The sequence below is a fragment of the Nothobranchius furzeri genome, chromosome 6 (genome assembly GCF_043380555.1).
Source record: "Nothobranchius furzeri strain GRZ-AD chromosome 6, NfurGRZ-RIMD1, whole genome shotgun sequence".
In the NCBI taxonomy this organism is placed as follows: Eukaryota; Metazoa; Chordata; class Actinopteri; order Cyprinodontiformes; family Nothobranchiidae; genus Nothobranchius; species Nothobranchius furzeri.
The window spans coordinates 69144698-69167175 of record NC_091746.1 but is presented as its reverse complement, the minus strand read 5'-3'; the positions used below and the strand labels follow the sequence as shown (position 1 = coordinate 69167175).

Here is a 22478-nt window from a genome sequence, read left to right as displayed (position 1 = left end):
CCTGATAGATGGCTAAATAAAACACATATAAGGCACATAAAAAATACCTCTTTTCCCCACCCACTCCACCAATGTGTGTGTGTGTGTGTGTGTTGGAGGATGTTTCAGCCAAGAGGAAAAGGGTTTGAAGAGACACGTGAAAGCAGAAACTGAAACTACAGTCAGGGTTTCTCAGTAAATCCCCACTCAAGCCTTAAATAAAACATTTTAATGGATCCCTTAATAAAAATGCTTAAAAAACAATTAATATTTGCACTAGATACAAATGATTTGAATTTATTTGATGTTTTTGCACCCTGGCACATGTTCTGTGTTAATTTTTTACACAAGTATACAAAAATATTAAATATGTAATGGGAACGCGGCTGTTTTCCGCTTGGTCCTAGTGCTCAACCAGGGTCTATTTAATATAGCGTAATATATTTGGAAGTGCAGGAGACAAAAAATGACTTTGGAAAAAGTGTGTGTGTGTGTGTGTGGGGATTGCCTTTTTCCACTTTTTAACCGACATAAAAATAGGTCGTACATGGCCTTGACTTTTTGGTATGCTGCATTTGATAACTCAAGCTGTCTTTATTCAACAAGGAAAATGTTGGTTTAGATTCTAGGTCCTCTTTAAAATAAAACTAATATGATTATTATGACTGTTGTTGTTGTTTTAAGAGCTAATATCTCACATATTTCTGAAATGTAAAACAAACTACTGTTAACTTCTTGTTAGCCTCTCAGCAGTAAAGGCTCTGATTGGTGGAAAGCTGCTGTTTACCTAAAGGAAAATAAATCAGTAAATAAATCTGTTGTGCGACTGAAGTTGATTTGTCTTCAGAGTTTGTTTACCTGGTTGAGTTTGAGGGGAATTATCACTTCCACTTCGTTCATTTCCTGTTGTTTCTCCTGGTTCATTAACTCGATGTCAGCTTCTACCGCCCGCCGCTGGCTCTTCACTAGCTTCTCCTGGAAATCCCGACAGAAAACGCAGAGCAGGCTGTGACAGAAGAGCGCCATTTCACAGAGAACAGTGGAGGGGACAGAGGCTGACCTTCTCCTGGAGTGAGGTGATGTCCTTCTTCAGAGCCTCAACCACCTTCCTCTCCTTCACCTGCAGCTCCTCCAGCTCCACTCGATCGTGACGGAGCTGCAGAGTGCTTTTTAACAGCTCCGGCTTGCAGCCTGAGACACAAACACACAACACCGCTGAGATGGACTCAATCCAAACTGAATCTTGTACTGAGAATCAGAGCAGTTGTTTCTCTGTTTATGAACTTGATTTATTTAGTTGGACCATGATGGTTGTTTCTGAGGAATCAAACACCGCAGCACCAGATTCAGTCAGCTGACCTTTAGGCCGAACATTCAGAGAAGCTTCTCGTTTCTTCTTGCTGCTGTAATCATCACTGTCCAAGTCATCATCGGAGTCTTCTTCACCGTCTTCGGTTTCTAAAAACAAATTCAGGTTATAAAGAAGACAGGAAGAGAATGATGACCCATGTTGACCTTCCAGCACCTTCATGTAGAGGTGATTTTTCCATCTGCACTCGTTTGATTTTCTGTGTGAAGACTTTGGTAAGAAACTCTTCAAAAGGGCAGTTTTCTCCCAGTGAGGCCTGAAAGGCGTCAGTCAGAGCTCTCACTCTCTTCTTCAGATCAATCATCTCTGCTCCCTTCAGCTCCAGCTGCTGGTTGCACTCCTCCAGCTTCAGCTGTCCACACAAGGAAGAGACAGACCATTTCAAACCAGTAAACCAAAGTGAAACCAGAGCGACTGGTTGGCATTTCAGTACCACTTTAGGGGTTTTAGACCTAGTGGTGATGTTACGCATCATAAAAACTTCAAACAGAAATGTTGTCAGATCAGAACTTGGAGTGTGTTGTGAACAACTCTCGGCTAAAACATTAGGTTAGAATTTTTAGGTTTTTGGATTTGGAGCTAGCGATGCATGAAGTTACGATTTTTTTTTTCAGTTTTTTTCTTCCCGTGTGCTGTCTGGCTGTGAAGCAAACAGATTTGATGTCTGAATGCTGGTGACAAGCCTTACAGATTTACTCTCAGGTGGAGCATCGAAGCGTCTGCTTTTAATGTCACGCCTGATACCTAAAAATGTATTGTTATTGTTTTTGAATGCATTGTAATTCCGACCAGACACGGAGTACGTTTACATGCAGCCAATATCCGGGTTATGATGGGGTTGAGGTCGGTATTCGGGTTTCTGAGTTGATCAGAATAACCTGTTTACAAGCATAAATAGAAAGAGTTACCCCTAACTTGCATAACCCGATTTAAATGCGGACGTTGGGGTAGCGTCAGGACGTATGGACTACGTCCAGATGCAATATGCGTCATTTCCGGTTCTTCTCGTTCCAGTATCCGTGAAAACAACAACATTTTTCCCAGTTCAGAAGAGATAGCGACCACGTTTGTTTGCGCTTTAGTTTCTTCGTCACTCCAAAAGTGTGGTGCTGTGCCGCGACTCGCCATGTTGCTCCCAACTTGTTGTTTACTTCCGGTGTTCTGGCGCATACAAGACGTCTCGCTACTCAAAAGACCAAGATTCCTTGCGAACAGAGCATGCACAGAACACACGCTTTGATGGGGATATCCCGGTATGCGTTTACACGACCAAACGTTCGGGTTAGAAAAGAGTTACCCCAGGTGTAGTAACCGGGTTTTTAAAAACCGGGTTATGAGCATATCCGGGTTTCTGGCGGTGTTTACATGGACCTGCGGAACCGGGTTATTGTGAATATTCAGGTTTTAAAAGGGTTACTGGCTGCATGTAAACGCACTGATGGAGTCAGAGGTGAAAGAGAAAGGAAGAGACAAAAGGTGTGTGTATGTGTGTGTGTGTGTGTGTGTTGGGGGGGGGGGTCCACAAAAATAAACAATAATGAACAAGAGTCTGCTTCTAGACCTGCAGAAAGAGAGAAGAAACATGGGACACAACAACAATACATCGGGAGCAAGCTATCACTGCGTCAACTTGATGAAGAAATATATAATCAACATTGTTTAACTGAACAATCACACGATAATAAATCACAGTGCATTTGGTGCCAACCACACCCTTAAGACATGTGTTGAAGACCTGTGTTGAAGCCCAGGACTCAATGACCCGGGACCCTGGGGCGACCACCCCCCGCCGGGGACCCAGCAGAGCCCAGGGACCCAGACCCCACCAGGCAGCCACCAGGATTAGTCAGGCAGACGCCAAAAATCTTAAACTCCCTGACCCGGGAGCCACGACCCAAGCAGACCAAGGCACCGCACTCCACACCAGGTGTGGCAGGGGGAGAGGGGAGACGAAGAGGTGTGCTATGACCCCTAGTCTCCCTCCGCCTGCTCCAATATAGTGTTGTGTGTTGATGAGGTGTATGCCATGGCTGTGGTGAGCGGGCAGTGCGGGCATCGTCTGGCCTATGCCAGCTGATGACACCACCACCCCACTTGCAACCACAGCCCTCTGTGTCTAAGTGCAGTTTAAAATTGGAAGTGAGCACCGGCACTCGGGAGGAGGCTGAGAAATCCCCCTGCCAACTGCCGTTGAATGTGCTCACTCCCAAGGCCCTAAGTGTGTGTTTGCGTGGAATGTCGTTGGTGGAAGTGTTTAAGGTGCAAATAAAATTGGGAGGCAGGTTGCCACAGGAATGCAGAAATGGGGTCCATACCCGCACTCCCTGACTTGTCCACCCCCCAAAGTCCTATGTACATGTTTGTGTGATGATGTGAGGGAGCAGGAGGAGAGAAATGTGTGGGGATGGGGAGGAATGGCTGGTTGGTCTTAGCCCTCCAGGGAGCCAGCTCCCTCACTGGCCCCAATAGGCACCTCTGTTGTCAAAATGCCACCCAGAGCATGGAGACCCCAGCCCATCCTGAGGCAACCCAAGCACCTCCAGCCAGTCCCAGACACCCCCAGTGAACCCACTTCCAGGGAACGTCCAGATACTCCAAACTCAGACCCTCAACCCCCTCATCCACATCATCCCGCAGGACAATATCAATGGTCCACCATCACCGCTATGTGATGGAACCGATCAAAGGAGCCCAGAGAGATTGATTTGAAGTGGAAGCAGAGGCTAAACCAAGTGTAATATGATCTAACAAAAGATTTCTATACTGGTTAATGCAGAGAGTTTCTCTATTTTTCCAATTCAAGAGGATACGTTTCTTAGCGATGCATATGGCAGTCAGAACCACGTGAACAAAAGATGTTTCAATCGGGACATCGTCCAGGTTTCCCAGTAAACAAAGAGAGGGGGCGGTTGGGACATGACGGTTTGAGGGGTGGTATGACATTTCAGACACTTTGACAGGTCTTCACATACTCTACCCCAAAATTCCTGGACAGGTGGACAGGACCACAGTGCGTGAATGTAATTGTCAGGAATGTTGTTTGTGCAGTGTGTACAGGTGTCAGACGACACAAACCCCATCTTGAACATCCGATGACCTGTATAGTCTACTCTGTGTAGAATTTTGTACTGAATTAATTGTAAATTGGAGTGTCTGATCATTTTAAGTTTTTAAACAAGTTTGGGACCAGAAGTCCTGGTCAAAACGACTGATTGATCCACCTCCCATTTTTCAATAGGGATTGCAATTCTATAAAGTTACGTTTGAACATCGACGTTGTAATGCATGTGTGTGACGGTTCAACCACAGGTCCCGCTGCAATGTCCGACTCAACGTGTCCTCATCTGATCTTACTGTCAAGCAAAACGCTGGACTTTTCACACATCATCGCCCAATAGGTTAACCCTCCCCACCTCATCAGCGTGAGGGTGTAAAGCTGCGCCTGTCGGATCAGGTTAGATGTTTACACATCAGGGTCGGTGCTGTGAAGGAGTGTCCTCACGGAGGTTACTGTGGAACCTTTGTAAGAAAGAGATGCATGAGGGGAACTTTGGACGTTTCCAGCGGTTTATTATGTTGAATGTGGACACAAGACTTGTTATGGACTACTGCTTTTGGGAGGACATTAATTGGATCCTTGTGGATGTAAAAAGACTGTTCTGTCAGTGATGAGTTGACTGAGTTGGACGTTATTTTGCATTTGATAAAACCGTTGACGGTGTCTACACTTTGGATTTCATCGTGTTGCAGATAAACGCTGACTTGGCCCAGAAGAATGTAAATCATCACTGCTGTACACCAAAGGTTTTACGATCAGCCAGACAGCAGGAGGGATTTTCACATATCTGATGACATCAGAAAACTCCTTAAACCGGCTGCAGACGGTACAGAACACTGCTGCCAGGCTTCTGACCAAATCCTCCAGAGTCTCTCATGTGACTCCTCTGTTAATGCAGCTGCACTGGCTCCCCGTGGAGTTTAGGGTCAAGTTCAAGATTCTCGTTAGCCCTGCATGGACAGACTCTGGTGTACATTGGTAATTATCTGCAACTGTACACTCCACCCAGGTCCTTGAGGTCTTCTGATGAAGGCCTGTTCTTCCAGACTCGTAACTAAAGGAGACCGAGACTTTTCCCTCGTGGCTCCTAGACTCTGGAATTCTCTTCCTCTGTCTCTGAGGACTCTTTTAAAGAGCAAGTCACCCCCAAATCAACTTTATTTTTCTGAAAAACTATATAAATGTGTGTCTAATCGTGCTGCAGACACGTGTAGTCAATAGTTTTGCACTTTAGTGCATTTTAGTTCAAATTTGACTTTTCTGCCTAAAACTGCCAGTGTTGTGCCATTGTCAGGTAAAAACTCTGCACTGCGCTTGAATTTAAATCTGCCATCGCTATTGGCTAAGAGGTACCCTAGATCGTTAGCTGGTACCATACGATGTCACAATGTCGTTGTGAGTCTGTGTGTGTGTATTTGTTAGTGGCTCCGCCCTCTCGGTCTGCTAGGCAACAGCATTTGTTGCACTTTTCAAACAGGAAGTGGGAGTTGAGCAATACTCTGGTAGGGGGTGACTTGCTCTTTAAAAACAGCTAAAGACTCACCTGTACAAAGCTGCCTATGTTTGAATTTTTGCTCGTTTATACCGTTTGTTGATGTCTTTGATTATTTTCTTGATCTATGTTATATTTCTTAAATGTTCTTTTATGTGAAGCGCTTTGTGCTTTTTACCTTGACAGGCGCTACACAAATAAAGTTTTTTCTTACTTACTATAAAAACACCATGGAAGGTTCCCCCTCACACTAGGGAGCAGCCCTACTTGGGCAGTCTGCTTTGTGGTTTTAATGAAGCTGGAGTTTGATGTCATTTCATGATTAATGGCGGTGATTATGTTCTGATCAGAAGGGCCTGAACTCCACCAGCGACCGTTCTTGGTTTTATTTCCACTGAAGTATTTTTATTTTTTACCAGAACTTGGTTCTCCTCCTGGAGGCACTTGGACAGCTTCTCCTGCAGCTTCTCCTCCCTCGTCTCAAAGCGTTTGAGCACCAGCACCTCCTGCTGGAGCTTCAGCATCTGCATTTCCATCAGCTTCAGCTGAATGTCCAGATGTAGTTTTTGTTCATACAGTTGATGGAGCTCAGCATCAAACTGAGTCACAGAAGAGTTTTCCAGCTGAAGATTACAGAAGAGGTCCTTGTTAGTCAAAGCTCCTACTTAATCAGCGATGAACTATTAACGAATGATGATGACCTGCTCCACCAGACAGCTCTGTTCATGACACAGTCGGATCTCCTCCTCCTTCTGCAGTTCCTTCTCCATCTCGTCACCCACCTCCTGCCCCTTTGTCCTTTTGCTTTGCCCCGTTACAGCTGAAGACGACACGGTTGAGGTTTCTGCTCCTTCATCCTTTTGTTTTCCTTTCTGTTCTTCAGCCTCCATTTCTTTCTCCAGGAGCTCCAGTATACTCACAGCCCCGCCCTGCTGCTGTGCACCCATCAGCCTGTTTGAGAAGGAAACAGGAAATAGCGAAGGTCAGTTTAAATTTGGACCCGTTTGTCAGGAAGTGGATTGGGATGATTTCAGAAATACAAGAAATTAAAAATTTAAACCCAGAATTTAAAGTAAACTAATTAATTTACCACCAACACAAGTTTTATCTGCAAAGTAATTATGAATACTCCACCTAGGCTCCTCCCCTTTCTCACTTTTGGCTTCTCCATGGCCCCCCTTCACTTCCCTTGGCTCCCCTCCCTATCCCCCACCCCTGACACCTCTCTAGGCCCCTCCCCATCCCTCACCCATGACTCCTCCCATTGCTCACGACTCCTGACTCCTCCTCAGGCCCCTCCCCTGCTATACACCTTTGCTCCCTCAGTTTCATGTATTTCTCCACAGCGATGCGGCTGCACTGCAGTTTCCTCTCTGGGGTTTCCGCAGGTAACAGGGTGGGAGGGGTAGGTAGCGGGAGGCGGAGTTGAGGTGGTAGATGCTGCTGGATTTTCTGCAGCTGCTGGATCTGAGCATCAAACCGAGACACCAGCTGAACCTTGGAATCCCTCAAAGCTACAATCTTTCTGTTCATCTCCGTTTTCTTTGTGCGGATCTGTAAGGATGAAGGTAAATGTTACATTAGCTGTCAGCCTTTTTTTACATAATAAAAAGTGAGTCTGGTTTGTTTTTATTGTAACGTGACCTTTGGTGTCCTGAAAGGTGTTTAAAAATGAACTTTATTAGAATTAAACCACCTGATCAAAGCCACTTCAGATTATCAACAGAGAGCTGATGTGTGAGTTTATACTTTGACTTCTAAGGAAATCAGCTCTTCCTCCTTCTCCTTCAGGGTCATCACTGAGGTTTTCACTCCATCGATAGTCTCTCTGGCCTGAAGGATGCCCTGGACCAGTTCTGAATCCTCATAGTTCTTGCCCGGCTTCTCTGCATAACTGAGACACAAACAACATCCCAAAGGTTACGGCTGATCTTACTGCCCACCCAGGCTGAAGCTTGTTTCTGCTTTAGCGGGTAGGTTGGCTCTAGACTCACATTTGGGCCCATTCCTGCCTCCTTACTGCAAATTTAGCTTGAGCCACTTCTGCCCTTTCTGCAGCCTTTTGACGGTTCTCTTTCGGACGAGCTCCCAGCTGAAGCCTGGCTTTATGGAGCGACTTCTCCTTCTTGGATGGAAGGGAGGCTGAAGGCCCTGGTGCAGGCTCAGAGGAGTCACTGACCGCTGTTCGGGGGCAGTCTTCCTCAGCTTCTGCTTGGGATTGGTGGAGATTGTGTGTAGCTTCAGTTCCTCCATCAGGAAGGTCAGATCCGCTCTCAGCTGAGACCTGGGGTGAAGCCTCTGAGAGCGACGGCAGACGGTACGTAGAAACACAGCGGCTGCTGCCAATCGCATAAAGAGTCACAACATCTCCCCCCACAAAGTCTGCAAACCTGAGAGAAGAGGAGTTAGAACCAGTACCGCCCTGACCCAATCTAACCAGTACCGCCCTGACCCAATCTAACCAGTACCGCCCTGACCCAATCTAACCAGTACCGCCCTGACCCAATCTAACCAGTACTGCCCTGACCCAATCAAACCAGTACCGCCCTGACCCAATCTAACCAGTACCGCCCTGACCCAATCTAACCAGTACCGCCCTGACCCAATCTAACCAGTACTGCCCTGACCCAATCAAACCAGTACCGCCCTGACCCAGTCTAACCAGTACTGCCCTGACCCAATCAAACCAGTACCGCCCTGACCCAATCTAACCAGTACCGCCCTGACCCAATCTAACCAGTACCGCCCTGACCCAATCTAACCAGTACCGCCCTGACCCAATCTAACCAGTACTGCCCTGACCCAATCAAACCAGTACCGCCCTGACCCAGTCTAACCAGTACTGCCCTGACCCAATCAAACCAGTACCGCCCTGACCCAATCTAACCAGTACTGCCCTGACCCAATCAAACCAGTACCGCCCTGACCCAATCTAACCAGTACCGCCCTGACCCAATCTAACCAGTACCGCCCTGACCCAATCAAACCAGTACCGCCCTGACCCAATCTAACCAGTACCGCCCTGACCCAATCTAACCAGTACCGCCCTGACCCAATCTAACCAGTACCGCCCTGACCCAATCTAACCAGTACCGCCCTGACCCAATCTAACCAGTACCGCCCTGACCCAATCTAACCAGTACCGCCCTGACCCAATCTAACCAGTACCGCCCTGACCCAATCTAACCAGTACTGCCCTGACCCAATCAAACCAGTACCGCCCTGACCCAGTCTAACCAGTACCGCCCTGACCCAATCAAACCAGTACCGCCCTGACCCAATCTAACCAGTACCGCCCTGACCCAATCTAACCAGTACTGCCCTGACCCAATCTAACCAGTACCGCCCTGACCCAATCTAACCAGTACTGCCCTGACCCAATCAAACCAGTACCGCCCTGACCCAATCTAACCAGTACAACCCTGACCCAATCTAACCAGTACCGCCCTGACCCAATCTAACCAGTACCACCCTGACCCAGTCAAACCAGTACCGCCCTGACCGGGTCTAACCAGTACCGCCCTGACCCAATCTAACCAGTACCGCCCTGACCCAATCTAACCAGTACCACCCTGACCCAGTCAAACCAGTACCGCCCTGACCGGGTCTAACCAGTACCGCCCTGACCCAATCTAACCAGTACCACCCTGACCCAGTCAAACCAGTACCGCCCTGACCGGGTCTAACCAGTACCGCCCTGACCCAATCTAACCAGTACCGCCCAGACCCGATCTAACAGTACCGCCCTGACCCGGTCTAACCAGTACCGCCCTGACCCAGTCAAACCAGTACCGCCCTGACCCAATTTAACCAGTACCGCCCTGACCCGATCTAACCAGTACAATCCTGACCCGGTCTAACCAGTACCGCCCTGACCCAATTTAAACAGTACCGCCCTGACCCGATCTAACCAGTACAATCCTGACCCGGTCTAACCAGTACCACCCTGACCCGGTCTGACCAGTACCGCCCTGACCCGTCTAACCAGTACCACCCTGACCCGGTCTAACCAGTACCACCCTGACCCGGTCTAACCAGTACCGCCCTGACCCGGTCTAACCAATAGAAGAGATAAGAAGCCTGCAGAATCTGCAGACGTGTTTACTTCAGCTCCTACCGTTTGTGCTCTAAATCCTCTCAAAACCTTAAAACCTGTTTGTTCCTGTCACTGATCTCTGGATTCTGTGATTTTGTTGGGTCTTTGTTTATTTTTTGGATTCTTTAACTTCTTGGATCTTTATTTGGAATACAAATCTTTTGGATCCGACAGAGGCAGCTCAGCTAAAGTGTAAGCAACCTTGAAGCTATCTTGAATGTCTGTCCTCCCGTTCCTTCTGCCCCACAATGACACCTTTATGCTTTCTAAAGAAAATGAAAGAACTGAAAACATTAAAGAGGACATACGACAACTCTCTGCTGAACTGCAAAAGAAGCAAATGCTGCTTTAGACCTCATATTCCTTTACTTTGGTTTTGGTTTAATCGATAATTTTAACCTGTTTTGAAACCGTTTCTCCTTTCTTCAGACGAGACGGTATTCACCCTAACCGACATGGCTAAAACATGCTAACCGCTAACATCCGGTATGCTGTGCAGTCCCATAGATATGCATCTATGGTGGATTCCCTTTCACAGGCATGACGGTTTACATCCCAGAGATCTTCACCTTCTTCGGCCATCGTTCACACCACCACTCCAAATAACGTCATTCCTGCAGTCCTCCCATGATGCAACAGTCCTCTGTGTGTCTTCCAAAGGTCACAATCCCCAGAATTTTGTCTTCTGCTGACAAAAGTTTCCCTATTCCAGTTTATTTATCAACCAGCAGTGACATTAACTGTATTCATGGCCGGAGAACCCAGAAACACACCAGATGTTGACGACCCATCCCTCTCCGACAGGTGAAGAAGACAAAATGTTCTCCAGGATTCTGTTCAGTGTGCCCTAAATGCCCGCTCCATCTCTAACAAATCCTTTATTGTAAACGAGCTGTTCCCCAGAGAAAAGTTGGACTATTTATTTCTTATAGAGACGTGGCAGCAAGATGAAAATTATGTACACTTCAATGAAATATGTCCACCAAACTGCTGTGTTTACCACACCACGCCCGTCACGCCGTGGTGGAGGTCTAGTTGTGGTCTTTAAGGACAAACATGTCTGTAATCTGGTGAAAAATGGCCCTTTTACAACTTTTGAATGTCAGGTGATCAAAGCAGGGTTACAAAATGTATTCCACTGTATTTTAATCTACCGACCGCCCGGTCCAGCTGGCCTTTTCTCTCTGAAATTGCAGATTTTATATCATCAGTGACCAAACTAGAAAAAGTTTTAATCCTTGGGTGACTTTAACTTACACATTAATGATCCTAATTGTAGCACAGCAGTGGAGTTCATGTCTATTATGGAGTCTTTCAACTTAGAGCAGCACGTTTCAGGCCCCACACACAAAATGGGACACACTCTACATCTTGTTTTCTCTTTGGGACTAAATATCAATCATTTACATGTGGAAGAGGTTCATGTGAGTGACCACAGCTGCATTTTCTTTAATGTCCTATCTAATGTTGAATCTGTCCCTCACAAAAGAGACGTATCATTAATCAGTCAGCAGTGGATGGATTTTCTAGATTATTTGACAGCAGCTCAGTTCAGGTGATGATCCAAGCTCGTTCATCCAGTCATTGGATAAAAAATGCTGCAGTATCTTAGATAAAGTGGCTCCTGTTAAGCAGATCATTTTATCTAACACAAAGGAAATGTCATGGTCTGCGTCTGCCCCTTCCTTTACAGGTGCTGGCCAGTAAATTAGAATATCATCAAAAGGTTGAAAATATTTCAGTAATTCCATTCAAAACGTGAAACTTGTACATTATATTCATGCAATGCACACAGACCAATGTATTTCCGATGTTTATTACGTTTAATTTTGATATTTATAGGTGACAACCAATGAAAACATCAAATCTGGTATCTCAGAAAATTAGAATATTCTAAAGGCCAATGAAAAAATGTTTGTTTCTCTAATGTTGGCCAACTGAAAAGAATGAACATGAAAAGAATGTGCATGTATAGCACTCAATACTTAGTCGGGGCTCCTTTTGCCTCAATAACTGCAGTAATGCGGCGTGGCATGGACTCGATCAGTCTGTGGCACTGCTCAGGTGTTATGAGAGCCCAGGTTGCTCTGATAGTCGTCTTCAGCTCCTCTGCATTGTTGGGTCTAGCGTATTGCATCCTCCGCTTCACAATACCCCATAGATTTTCTATGGGGTTAAGGTCAGGCGAGTTTGCTGGCCAATCAAGGACAGGGATACCATGGTCCTTGAACCAGGTGCTGGTGGTTTTGGCACTGTGTGCAGGTGCCAAGTCCTGTTGAAAGGTGAAGTCTGCATCCCCATAAAGTTGGTCAGCAGCAGGAAGCATGAAGTGCTCTAAAACTTCCTGGTAGACGGCTGCATTGACCCTGGACCTCAGGAAACAGAGTGGGCCAACACCGGCAGATGACATGGCACCCCACACCATCACTGACGGTGGAAACTTTACACTGGACCTCATGCAACGTGGATTCTGTGCTTCTCCGCTCTTCCTCCAGACTCTGGGTCCTTGATTTCCAAAGGAAATGCAGAACTTGCTTTCATCAGAAAACATAACTTTGGACCACTCAGCATCAGTCCAGTCCTTTTTGTCCTTGGCCCAGGCGAGACGCTTCTTGCGCTGTTTCTTGTTCAAGAGTGGCTTGACACACGGAATGCGACACCTGAATCCCATGTCTTTCATGAGTCTCCTCGTGGTGGTTCTTGAAGCGCTGACTCCAGCTGCAGTCCACTCTTTGTGGATCTCCCCCACATTTTTGAATGGGTTTGTCGTCACAATTCTCTGCAGGGTGCGGTTATCCCTAGAGCTTGTACACTTTTTTCTACCACATTTTTTCCGTCCCTTCGCCTGTCTGTTAATGTGCTTGGACACAGAGCTCTGCGAACAGCCAGCTTCTTTAGCAATCACCTTTTGTGTCTTGCCCTCCTTGTGCAAGGTGTCAATGATTGTCTTTTGGACAGCTGTTAAGTCAGAAGTCTTCCCCATGATTGTGGGGCCTTCAAAACAAGACTGAGGGACCTTTTAAAGGCCTTTGCAGGTGTTTTGAGTAAATCAGCTGATTAGAGTGGCAGCAGGTGTCTTCTATATTCAGCCTTTTCAGAATATTCTAATTTTTTGAGATACCAAATTTGGAGTTTTCATTAGTTGTCACTTATGAATATCAAATTTAAATGTAATGAACATTGGAAATACATTGGTCTGTGTGCATTGCATGAATATAATGTACAAGTTTCACGTTTTGAATGGAATTACTGAAATATTTTCAACCTTTTGATGATATTCTAATTTACTGGCCAGCACCTGTATGTGCCTCCAGGTTTTCTCCAACCCTCTCTAGATCTCCTTTTGTGTCCTCTAACGCCCTCAGGTGTCGTGTCTGCATCCTCATATCCCTCCTGGTGTTCTCCATTCCCCTTTAGTTCCCTTCTGTGTCTCATAGCGCCCTCATGTGTCTTTTGTCTGCGTCTCTATATTGTGTCTTCTGTTTGTAGGCCCTCATATTATCCCCTCAGGTACGGTGTTTTATTTAGTCATCCTCAGCCTCCTCCAGTCTGTAGCTCCATCCTTCCCCAACTCTGTGTGTGTGTGTGTGTGTGTGTCCTGCCCAGTTAGTGTTTGTGTATATTTGTGTGTATGTGTGTGCTCCCCAACTCAGTGTATGCGTGTGTGTGTGTGTGTGTGTGTGTGTGTGTGTGTGTGTGTGTGTGTGTGCGCCTGTGTGTGTATTATGTCCTCCTCCAGATTGTTTGTGTGAGTCCTTCCCTCAGTCTCTAGGTTTAAATGTTGTATTTTAGGTTTATCTGCCCTTCTCTGTTCTGTTTCCCCAGTTGGAGTATAACCCCGGCTTTCCACAGGAGCCGTCAGCAGCACGTTACTGCAGCAGCACGTCATAGCTGCTGATAGGAACCGCTGTGGTCAACAGAACCTTTTCCACTGGAGCCGTCAGCAGCCGTCAGCAGCGCGAGTCGGCCGCGTCTCAGGAGCAGCATGTCGCAGCCTTTATGCGCTGGTTCTATTTTCTACGCGCGACGCCTCTGAAACGGGTCAAGTTCCACATTTTTGGGAAAGGAAAGACAGGAAATCGGACGCGGAAATGGAGAGAAGCTTCCGAGATTTTCAGAATAAAGAACGTACTGCCTTCCGGTTGCTTTACTTTTAAAAAAGGTTACTGACTGTGCGTCCCCGTGAGAAGTTATCACCTAGCTAGCGGTCTCCTTTGTTTTTCAGGTCCGTATCGGCGATTATAAAACGGACAGAACATAAAACACAAACCATGATGTAGTTTTCTCCTGCTTGTTGTTGTGTTTACTGACGAAGTCACTCGTGTGACTTCGTGCTCTGTCGGTGGCAGCTGCTCCCCTGCTGCTTTGCGTCTCGTGGGAAGGGCCAAGCAGCAGCTTACGCAAGCAAGACGTGCTGCTGCAGTAACGTGCTGCTGACGGCTCCCGTGGAAACCCGGGGTTATAGTCACCTGCCTTCCCTCCAGCAGCTCACCCCACACACCTGCTTCCTGTTTCCCTGATTGCTCCTCCCAGTGCATTCAAGCCCTGTCTGTCTCTGTGTTCTTGTCGGTCATCTCATATAGGTAAAATAATGGAAAGGATGGTAGTGGATAGATTAACGGATTATTTAGAAAGAAATAAAAAGATATCTCAGCATCAAAGTGGTTTTAGGAAAGGGAGAGGCACGATGGATGCAATTGTTTATTTGGAAACAGAAATTAGAAAAGCATTAATCAATAAAGAGAGTTTAGTAGTAGTCTTTTTTTATGTAGAAAAGGCCTATGACTTGGTGTGGAAGGAGGGATTGTTAATAAAGCTTAAAAATTTAGGAGTGGGAGGAAGAATGTATGACTGGATTAAGGATTTTTTGTAAAAATAGGAAGTACATTTTCTAGGGGGTGTAAAGTAGAAAATGGCACTGCTCAAGGAAGTGTCATTAGTCCAATATTATTCACTATTATGATAGATGATGTGTTTCAGAATGTGGGGAATGAGTTTGGTAAGGCTTTTTTTGCAGATGATGGACCAATATGGAAGAAAGGGGAAAATATCCAATATGTGCAAAAGAAAATTCAGGAAGCTATTGCTAAAGTGGAAAGCTGGTCTTATGATTGGGGTTTCAAGTTTTCAGTGGAAAAAACTAAAAGTTTGGTGTTTACTAAAGGCAAGAAGGTAATGGAGAATTTAACATGGTATGGACAAGAGTTGGAGCAAGTAGATAAGTTTAAATATTTGGGAGTGATATTTGATAAAAAGTTAATATGGAAGGATAATATAACTAAAATTGAGAAAAGATGCCAAAAAGTAATAAATATTATGTATTTGTATGTATTTATGTATTTAGCAGACGCTTTTGTCCAAAGCGACTTACAAGTGATAATCGGCATTTTGCCCTTGAGGCTAACAACAATAGTAACAACAACAAATTGACATCAGTCATGGAGAGGAGGGAACAAGGAGTGGACAGTAGAGAGGAGGGACGGGTGCAGACAAGGTGCTAGTTAAGAAGATGCTCTCTGAAGAGCAAATATTATGAGGTGTGAGAGAGGGTATGAGTGGGGGGCTAGTGCTCAGGCATTAAAAAAACATGTACAGTGCAATGATACGTTCAGTGATAGATTATGGGAGTATAGTTTATAGTTCGGCATCTAGTACATTAATGAAAAGGATTGAACTCATACAAAGTCAAGTGTTCCGAGTGTGTTGTGGTGCAATGAATACTACGCCTATTGTGGCAATGCAGGTAGAAATGGGTGAGATGCCAATACAGCTTAGATTAAAACAGATAGCTTTAAATTATTGGGCAAGTATACAAGGGTGTGAGGATAACGGCCATGTGGCAAAAAGGGCACTGAGCCCGTGTTGGGAAAAGGAGAAAATGAAGAAGGAATATGGTAGCTGGAAAGTGCAGGATTGGGAAAAAGAGAGTGAGATCCAAGATAAAGTACAAATGAAAAAGTTTTTATATACAGTTAATCCGAAATGGATTTTTCCAGAAGTGTGTGTTGATTATAGTATTTATGATAAAATAAGGAGCAGTGGGGGTAAAGGGAATTGGGATGTGATTACGGAAGATAGGTTAAACAGCTATGAGTCTTTTGTGCATATATTCACAGATGGTTCAAAGGAACTGGAAGGGGGAAAGACCGGTTTTGCCTTTGTGATACCACATATGGGAGTAGTAGTTCGGAAACGAACTCCTGATCATTTGTCTGTGTACACAGTGGAGATGATGGCTATATTGTTTAGTCTTCAATGGATGGAACAAAATAGAATTAAGAAAGGGCTTATATGTACTGATTCGTTGTCTGTCTTAGTGTCGGTTAAATTAATGTCTACCAAAAGTCGACTAGACATTTTATATGAAATATATGAGACCGTGTTTAGATTAAGGAAATTGGGTACTGAAGTTGCCTTTTTGTGGGTACCGGCACATAGAGGAGTAGAAGGAAATGAAATGGCGGATTATTTTGCAAAAAAGGCAATAAGAGAGAGTGAAATAATACATGTTGCGTATAGTGCAGCTGAAATTAAATCTATCATTAAGGCACATATAATGGAAGAGTGGCAAAGACTGTGGGAAAGGGAAAAGAAAGGAAGACATTTATTTCAGATACAAGGGAAAGTAGGAAAATGGAAAAATATGAGGATGAATAGTAGAGATCAAAGAATAATATCAAGATTAAGGATGGGACATACTGGGCTTAATAATACGATGCATCTGATGGGGAAACATCCCACAGGTTTGTGTGGATGTGGGGTGGGGGGAGAAACGGTGGAACATGTTTTGTGTGACTGCATAAAATATGAGGAAAGTAGAGAACGACTCAGGGAGAAACTGAGAAACATAAGAGGTGGGGTGATTAGTGTAAGGAATTTGTTAAATGGTGAAGAAGGGAAATATAGGTTGGTTATTGAGTTTCTTACACACAGTGGTTTGTTGAATAGAATTTAGTTTTTTTTTTTACGCTCTTACTCCGACTCACACTCCAGCACAGTAGGTGGCGGAAATGCACCTAGAAGTTAGATGCCACCCACCAATAAACAAAAAGAAGAAGAAGAAGTGTTCTTGTTGGTCCATCAGTGTTGTTTGTATATGTTGTCAGCGTTGCTCGTGCTCTGTGTGAGTTTTTGTTTCTAGGCTTTGGTGCTCTTAGTGAGTTTTGGGTGTTCCTGTGCACCAGGACTTTTTGGACTTTGGCTCGCTGCCTTGGATTGATTTTTGTTCCTTTATCCTTCAAATAAAAGATTATTTATTTGACTCCATCTCCTGCCTCTTGTCATCCTGGGTTATCTGCATATTTTGGGTCCTAATCATCCTCCCAAACGTGACAGGAAAGTCCTTGGATTAATTAGAACATTTACAGTCTCAGAAGGACACGCCGCAGAGCCAAGAGACGTTGGAAGTCAACGATTAGAAAGCAACAGGCTGCACTTTAGAGAACTGATAACATCTCTGAATGAGACTTCCAGGGCCACTTACTTTGCTCAGCTGACTGCTGTAAACAAAAATAACTGTAAAGTCCTGTTTGACACCACAAACCAGATTGTTTCACCTCAAGCCCCTCATGCCAGTTTACTCAAATGCTAATGATAAATGACCCGCACTTGTATAGCGCCTCTCAGAGTAAGGACTCCAAAGCGCTTTACACTACAGTGTATCATTCATCCATTCACACACACATTCACACACTGGTGGGGATGAGCTACGATGTAGCTACAGCTGCCCTGGGGTGCACAGTCAAGGTCTGACTGGAACAACTTTCTAGCATTCTTTCAGAATAAAATAAGAACTATCAGGGCAAGTTTGTTCTCACGGTGCGGAGGCTCGTCCGACGCCCACACAGTAAAAAAAGGCAAACTTTTTAGTTGGATTTAAAATGACAACTTCTATCGTCAATGGCAGTTAATGACTTCTTCCGGCTCTTGGAGAGTACAGATGCTTTTTTCCTCCTCTCCTCCCTATCTTATCCCAAGGCTCTTTGTCTGTCTTTGGGTGTGGGGCGCTTCTGCATTTTTTCTAGAAACTGAAATTACTAAAATGGATCTGGTCAGTTGGTCTCTCAACGCGATTGACCAAATTTTTTTAACGATGAGAACGGGAGAAGGGGCTCCCGGATGCCCCTCTGGGACAGAGCCAGCTGGGCATATCATGGACTCTGGAAAGAGTGGAACCGGATCTGCCTCTCTCAACTGTCTGTAGAGGATTCTGAAGACCACCCTGATCCAGTCTAACCAGTACCACCCTGATCCAGTCTAACCAGTACCACCCTGACCCTTACCGACCTGATCTGGTCAAACCAGTACCACCCTGATCCGGTCTAACCAGTACCACCCGATCCGGTCTAATCAGTACCACCCTGATCCAGTCTAACCAGTACCACCCTGACCCTTACCGACCTGATCCAGTCTAACCAGTACCACCCTGATCCGGTCGAACCAGTACCACCCTGATCCAGTCTAACCAGTACCACCCGATCCGGTCTAACCAGTACCACCCTGATCCGGTCTAACCAGTACCACCCTGACCCTTACCACCCTGATCCGGTCGAACCAGTACCACCCTGATCCGGTCTAACCAGTACCCTGACCCTTACCACCCTGATCCGGTCTATCCAGTACCACCCTGACCCTTACCACCCTGATCCGGTCGAACCAGTACCACCCTGATCCGGTCTAACCAGTACCCTGACCCTTACCACCCTGATCCAGTCTATCCAGTATCACCCTGAACTGGTCTAACCAGTACAACCCGATCCGGTCTAACCAGTACCACCCTGAACTGGTCTAACCAGTACCACCCTGACCCAGGTTAGGGTTAGTACCATGTCTGGATCTTCCTCAGAGCGATGCTGCGACATTCCTGCTCCCAGGCCAGCTGCTTCCGGACCTCCATCGTCTTCTGCTCCTTCAGCTTCTCCAGCTGCTGATGAATCGAGTCGACCCGCAGCTCCTGAACACAAACTCAAAATCTAAAAGGTTCCTTTAACTAAAGCAGCTGAAGTCAGGAAGCTGTTTGTGTCTTAAGGATTTTACATCTTTACCCGCAGGATTTGTAACTTCTTAGGAAAATGTTTTGGAGTTTTTAGAGACTGCTGGCTGTGTACCTCAGGTGTCAGACGGACGTGCTCTGGCAGCTTTTGGTTTTCCAACAGAATCTCTTGGAACTTCATCTGGAGCTCCTCAAGCTGCTTCTGCATTCTCGAGTGCTTCTGCTCAGTTTCATGATGAAGGTTTTTCTTCATCAGCTTCTGTCTGGCGGTCTCGATGCTACAGGGATGAAGGTCAGTAGGGGTCACAGGAAAGGTCAAACAAGGTAAATGAATAACAGCTGCGTCATAAACACACACATTAGCTCACATCATGGGCAGAGATGGTCAGAAAAAGTCCAGGCTCACCTGTCGGCTGCTGGGTCTGTGATGTCTGCAGCTGACACCAGAGGCTCCAGACCAACCTGAGATTAACACGAATGAAGTCCATTCATCAGAAAACTAACAATACCACATAAAACATGGAGCATCCATCCTAAAACTCCAGATTTTAATCTCTCTGCAGCCGGGGAACGCGTGGACTGACCCGGGGAGAGGGAAGTTTGACCTCTGTTGTTTGCAGGTGTTCCTGAACCTCCTCAGCAGGAACCAGGCAGAAGGAGAAGATGTTTCCATCGTCTCCAGCCGTGAGAACAAACAGGTCATCATAGCTGAAGCGAACGTGTTGCAGACGCCCATACTGGTTGTCGTGAACGCTTAGAGCCCAGAAGGCCCGCATGGAGGAGAGGTCGTGGTCTCCGGGCTGCAGAGGGTAAATTCTGATGGAGCCTGAGCTCATTCCACAGAGGAGCAGCTTCCTGTTGGAGCTGCAGAACACCAGGAAGGACGCTTCAGACTGATTTCAAAGCTGCGGCTTTATTTTTTGACGTTTGCTTACCTGAAAGTGATGGAGCAAACAGGGTCGTCGTCTGCGTCGGTGATGGGCACAAAGTCAAAAGGCTTGTCCTGTCGCTGGTTCGGATCTTCTTCCTGATTCTCAGAGAACTCACAGTGATACAAGAACCCTGCGTCGAAGCCTCCCTGCAGGACAGAACCTCAATCTTTAGATTAAATGAATAATCCAGATTATCACCCCTAAACTAAAGGTGGTTGTTGGGAGTTTAAACTGAAGCTGGTGGTTGTTTTATTATCTGTTATTTCATAATGAATCTGTGGTGAGTGTCAGAGTCTGTACCATGGAGAGCCAGAACTGTCCGGGCCGTGAGTAGAAACCACAGCAGAGGGGACTAGGAGGATCTGGGATGAAGAGGGGAGGGTGTTCCTCCTCCTCCTCTTTCTCCTCCTTCACTGCCTGACGTCTGGCGAGTTCCTGCTCTCTCTGAATAAACCCAAGCAGATTTAAAATCACCTGATGATGAAACACTTTAAGCTGCAGGTCTCTGATATAGCTAACCAAGAACTTCACACCTTGATTTGAGATTTGATGCTCTTAAACCTAAAGGATCTCCAGGGCAGGTCCGACAGCAGGAAGGTTTGGGTTGGCACCTCAGCGTTTGGATCAGGACTCTGAAGCTCGATGACATGACCGCTCTGACACAAGACCAGCAGCCGGTTCTCGCTCTGGTGAGAAGCATTCAGCTGGAAGCGAGGTGTGCTACAAAAGCAGATGAACGATCATCTTGTCTCAGACTTACATGGGAGTGAGCAGACCACTCCAGCGCCTGAACAGGACCAGGAACGCGGACGAATCCCATGGGGCAGTACTTCCGCCCAACCAGGAAGAAAAACACAGTGCAGTCTGAACTCTGAGTGGGGGTGGAGGAAAACCAGATGGAACGTATGAGTGTGTGAGAACTTCTGGACTGATTTTAACGAAACGCTCTGGATGCTAAGATCCGCCTTCTCACATATAAATCTCTTAATAGGCTGGTTTAAATCCTACCTGTCTGACAGATTTCATTTTGTAAATGTACATGACAAATCTTCATACTCCAGGGTTACTTGTGGAGTACCACAGGGTTCAGTGCTTGGACCATTTCTTTTTACTATATATATGCTCCCAATTGGTAAAATCATTATACAGCATGGGATAAACTTCCACTGTTATGCTGACAATACTCAGTTATATTTATCCATTAACCCTGATGAACCTAATCGGTTGGGTAGATTACAGGCTTGTCTTGAGGACATAAAAAATTGGATGACTCTAAACTTTTTGCTTTTAAATCAAGACAAGACGGAAGTTCTCATCTTTGGACCAGAAATCCAGAAAAGGAAATTGCTTAGTTAATCACCTGACCTGAATGGCATTAAATTAATCTCCGAGAACAAAGTAAGGAACCTTGGTGTTATCTTTGACCAGGACGTGTCATTCTAATCCCAGGTTAAACAGGTTTGTAGGATTTCCTTTTTCCACCTTCGGAATATTGTTAAGATTAGAAGCATCCTTTCCAGGAGTGATGCTGAAAAACTAGTTCATGCATTTATTACATCAAGACTGGATTACTGTAATTCATTACTCTGAGGACGTCCACAGAATGTAGTTAAAAGTCTTCAGCTTGTCCAAAATGCTGCAGCTAGAGTTCTGATGAGAATTAAATTCAGAATGGATTTTGAGATCCTTCTTCTCACATACAAAGCTCTTAATAATCAAGCTCCATCATACATCAGTGATCTGATTGTTCCATACGTTCCTAACCGAGCACTTCGCTCTCAGACTGCAGGTTTACTGGTGGTTCCCAGAATATCTAAAATTAGGATGGGAGGCAGATCTTTTAGTTATCAGGCTCCTCTCCTGTGGAACCAGCTCCCAACTTTAGTCCGTGAGGCAGACACTTTGTCTACTTTTAAGAATAGGCTTAAAACATTTTTATTTGATAGGGCCTATGGTTAAAATCTGATGTTAGCCTAGATCTGGACAAGTGGGGGAGTAGAGGGAGGTGGAGTGTACAGTCGGTAAAGACGGCTCTCCCTTGCCCTGCCTCCATCTAAAAGGCTAGGTTATCCAGAGTTATCTCTGTAGTTATGCTGCGGGTGGAGGGCTTGTTCTGTGTGCGCATGAAGCGGTAAAAGTGATAAGGCTGGAGTTCATAATTGTATCTTCTCAGCAGCAGCACTGCAGGTGCTCTCCATGTCCAACATGTGCGTAAGCCAGGTCCTTAGTCAACTCAAAGTTTTGCACATTTTTCCACTAAGTTTTCTTTCATAATCCCAAAGTTTGCATGGAAAGTTGCTTGCGCAGTTTTCCGACCTGGTTTGGTGCGTAAGCATGATTGATAAATGAGGCCGCTGACCTGTACTGGGATGTTTACTGTGTGAAGGTCCTCTTGTTGTGATTTGGCGCTATATAAATAAACTTGAATTTATTTTAATTTAATTGAACCTTGGTTGTTTTATCCTTCAATAAAAAAAATCAAGCAACTAAAAGGATTCTCTCTTTAAAAATGTTACACCAACCTTACCCCCAAACATGTGCTGCTCTGGTTTCAGAATTG

At 45.6% G+C, this 22478-nt stretch overlaps 1 protein-coding gene across 5 annotated transcripts in view; it reads right to left on the bottom strand.

Moving 5' to 3' along the window:
• The window catches only part of LOC107374951 (cilia- and flagella-associated protein 44), an 85367-nt gene that overhangs the window by 41766 nt on the left and 21123 nt on the right, over positions 1 to 22478 (bottom strand). For all 5 annotated transcript variants that reach the window (XR_011520896.1, XM_015943252.3, XM_070552488.1 and 2 more), the window contains 17 exons: positions 20679 to 20789; positions 20452 to 20604; positions 20219 to 20362; positions 19922 to 20064; positions 19571 to 19850; positions 19393 to 19448; positions 19102 to 19264; positions 18820 to 18947; positions 7893 to 8288; positions 7648 to 7792; positions 7211 to 7452; positions 6600 to 6849; positions 6315 to 6521; positions 1505 to 1700; positions 1339 to 1437; positions 1040 to 1170; positions 838 to 954 (listed from right to left, as the gene is read on the bottom strand). Coding sequence is in view for 4 of the 5 variants with exons in the window: in XM_015943252.3 (XP_015798738.3) it covers positions 838 to 954; positions 1040 to 1170; positions 1339 to 1437; positions 1505 to 1700; positions 6315 to 6521; positions 6600 to 6849; positions 7211 to 7452; positions 7648 to 7792; positions 7893 to 8288; positions 18820 to 18947; positions 19102 to 19264; positions 19393 to 19448; positions 19571 to 19850; positions 19922 to 20064; positions 20219 to 20362; positions 20452 to 20604; positions 20679 to 20789 (2961 nt within the window). In the remaining variant the exon portion in view is untranslated. The remainder of the gene's footprint in view (positions 1 to 837; positions 955 to 1039; positions 1171 to 1338; positions 1438 to 1504; positions 1701 to 6314; positions 6522 to 6599; positions 6850 to 7210; positions 7453 to 7647; positions 7793 to 7892; positions 8289 to 18819; positions 18948 to 19101; positions 19265 to 19392; positions 19449 to 19570; positions 19851 to 19921; positions 20065 to 20218; positions 20363 to 20451; positions 20605 to 20678; positions 20790 to 22478) is intronic.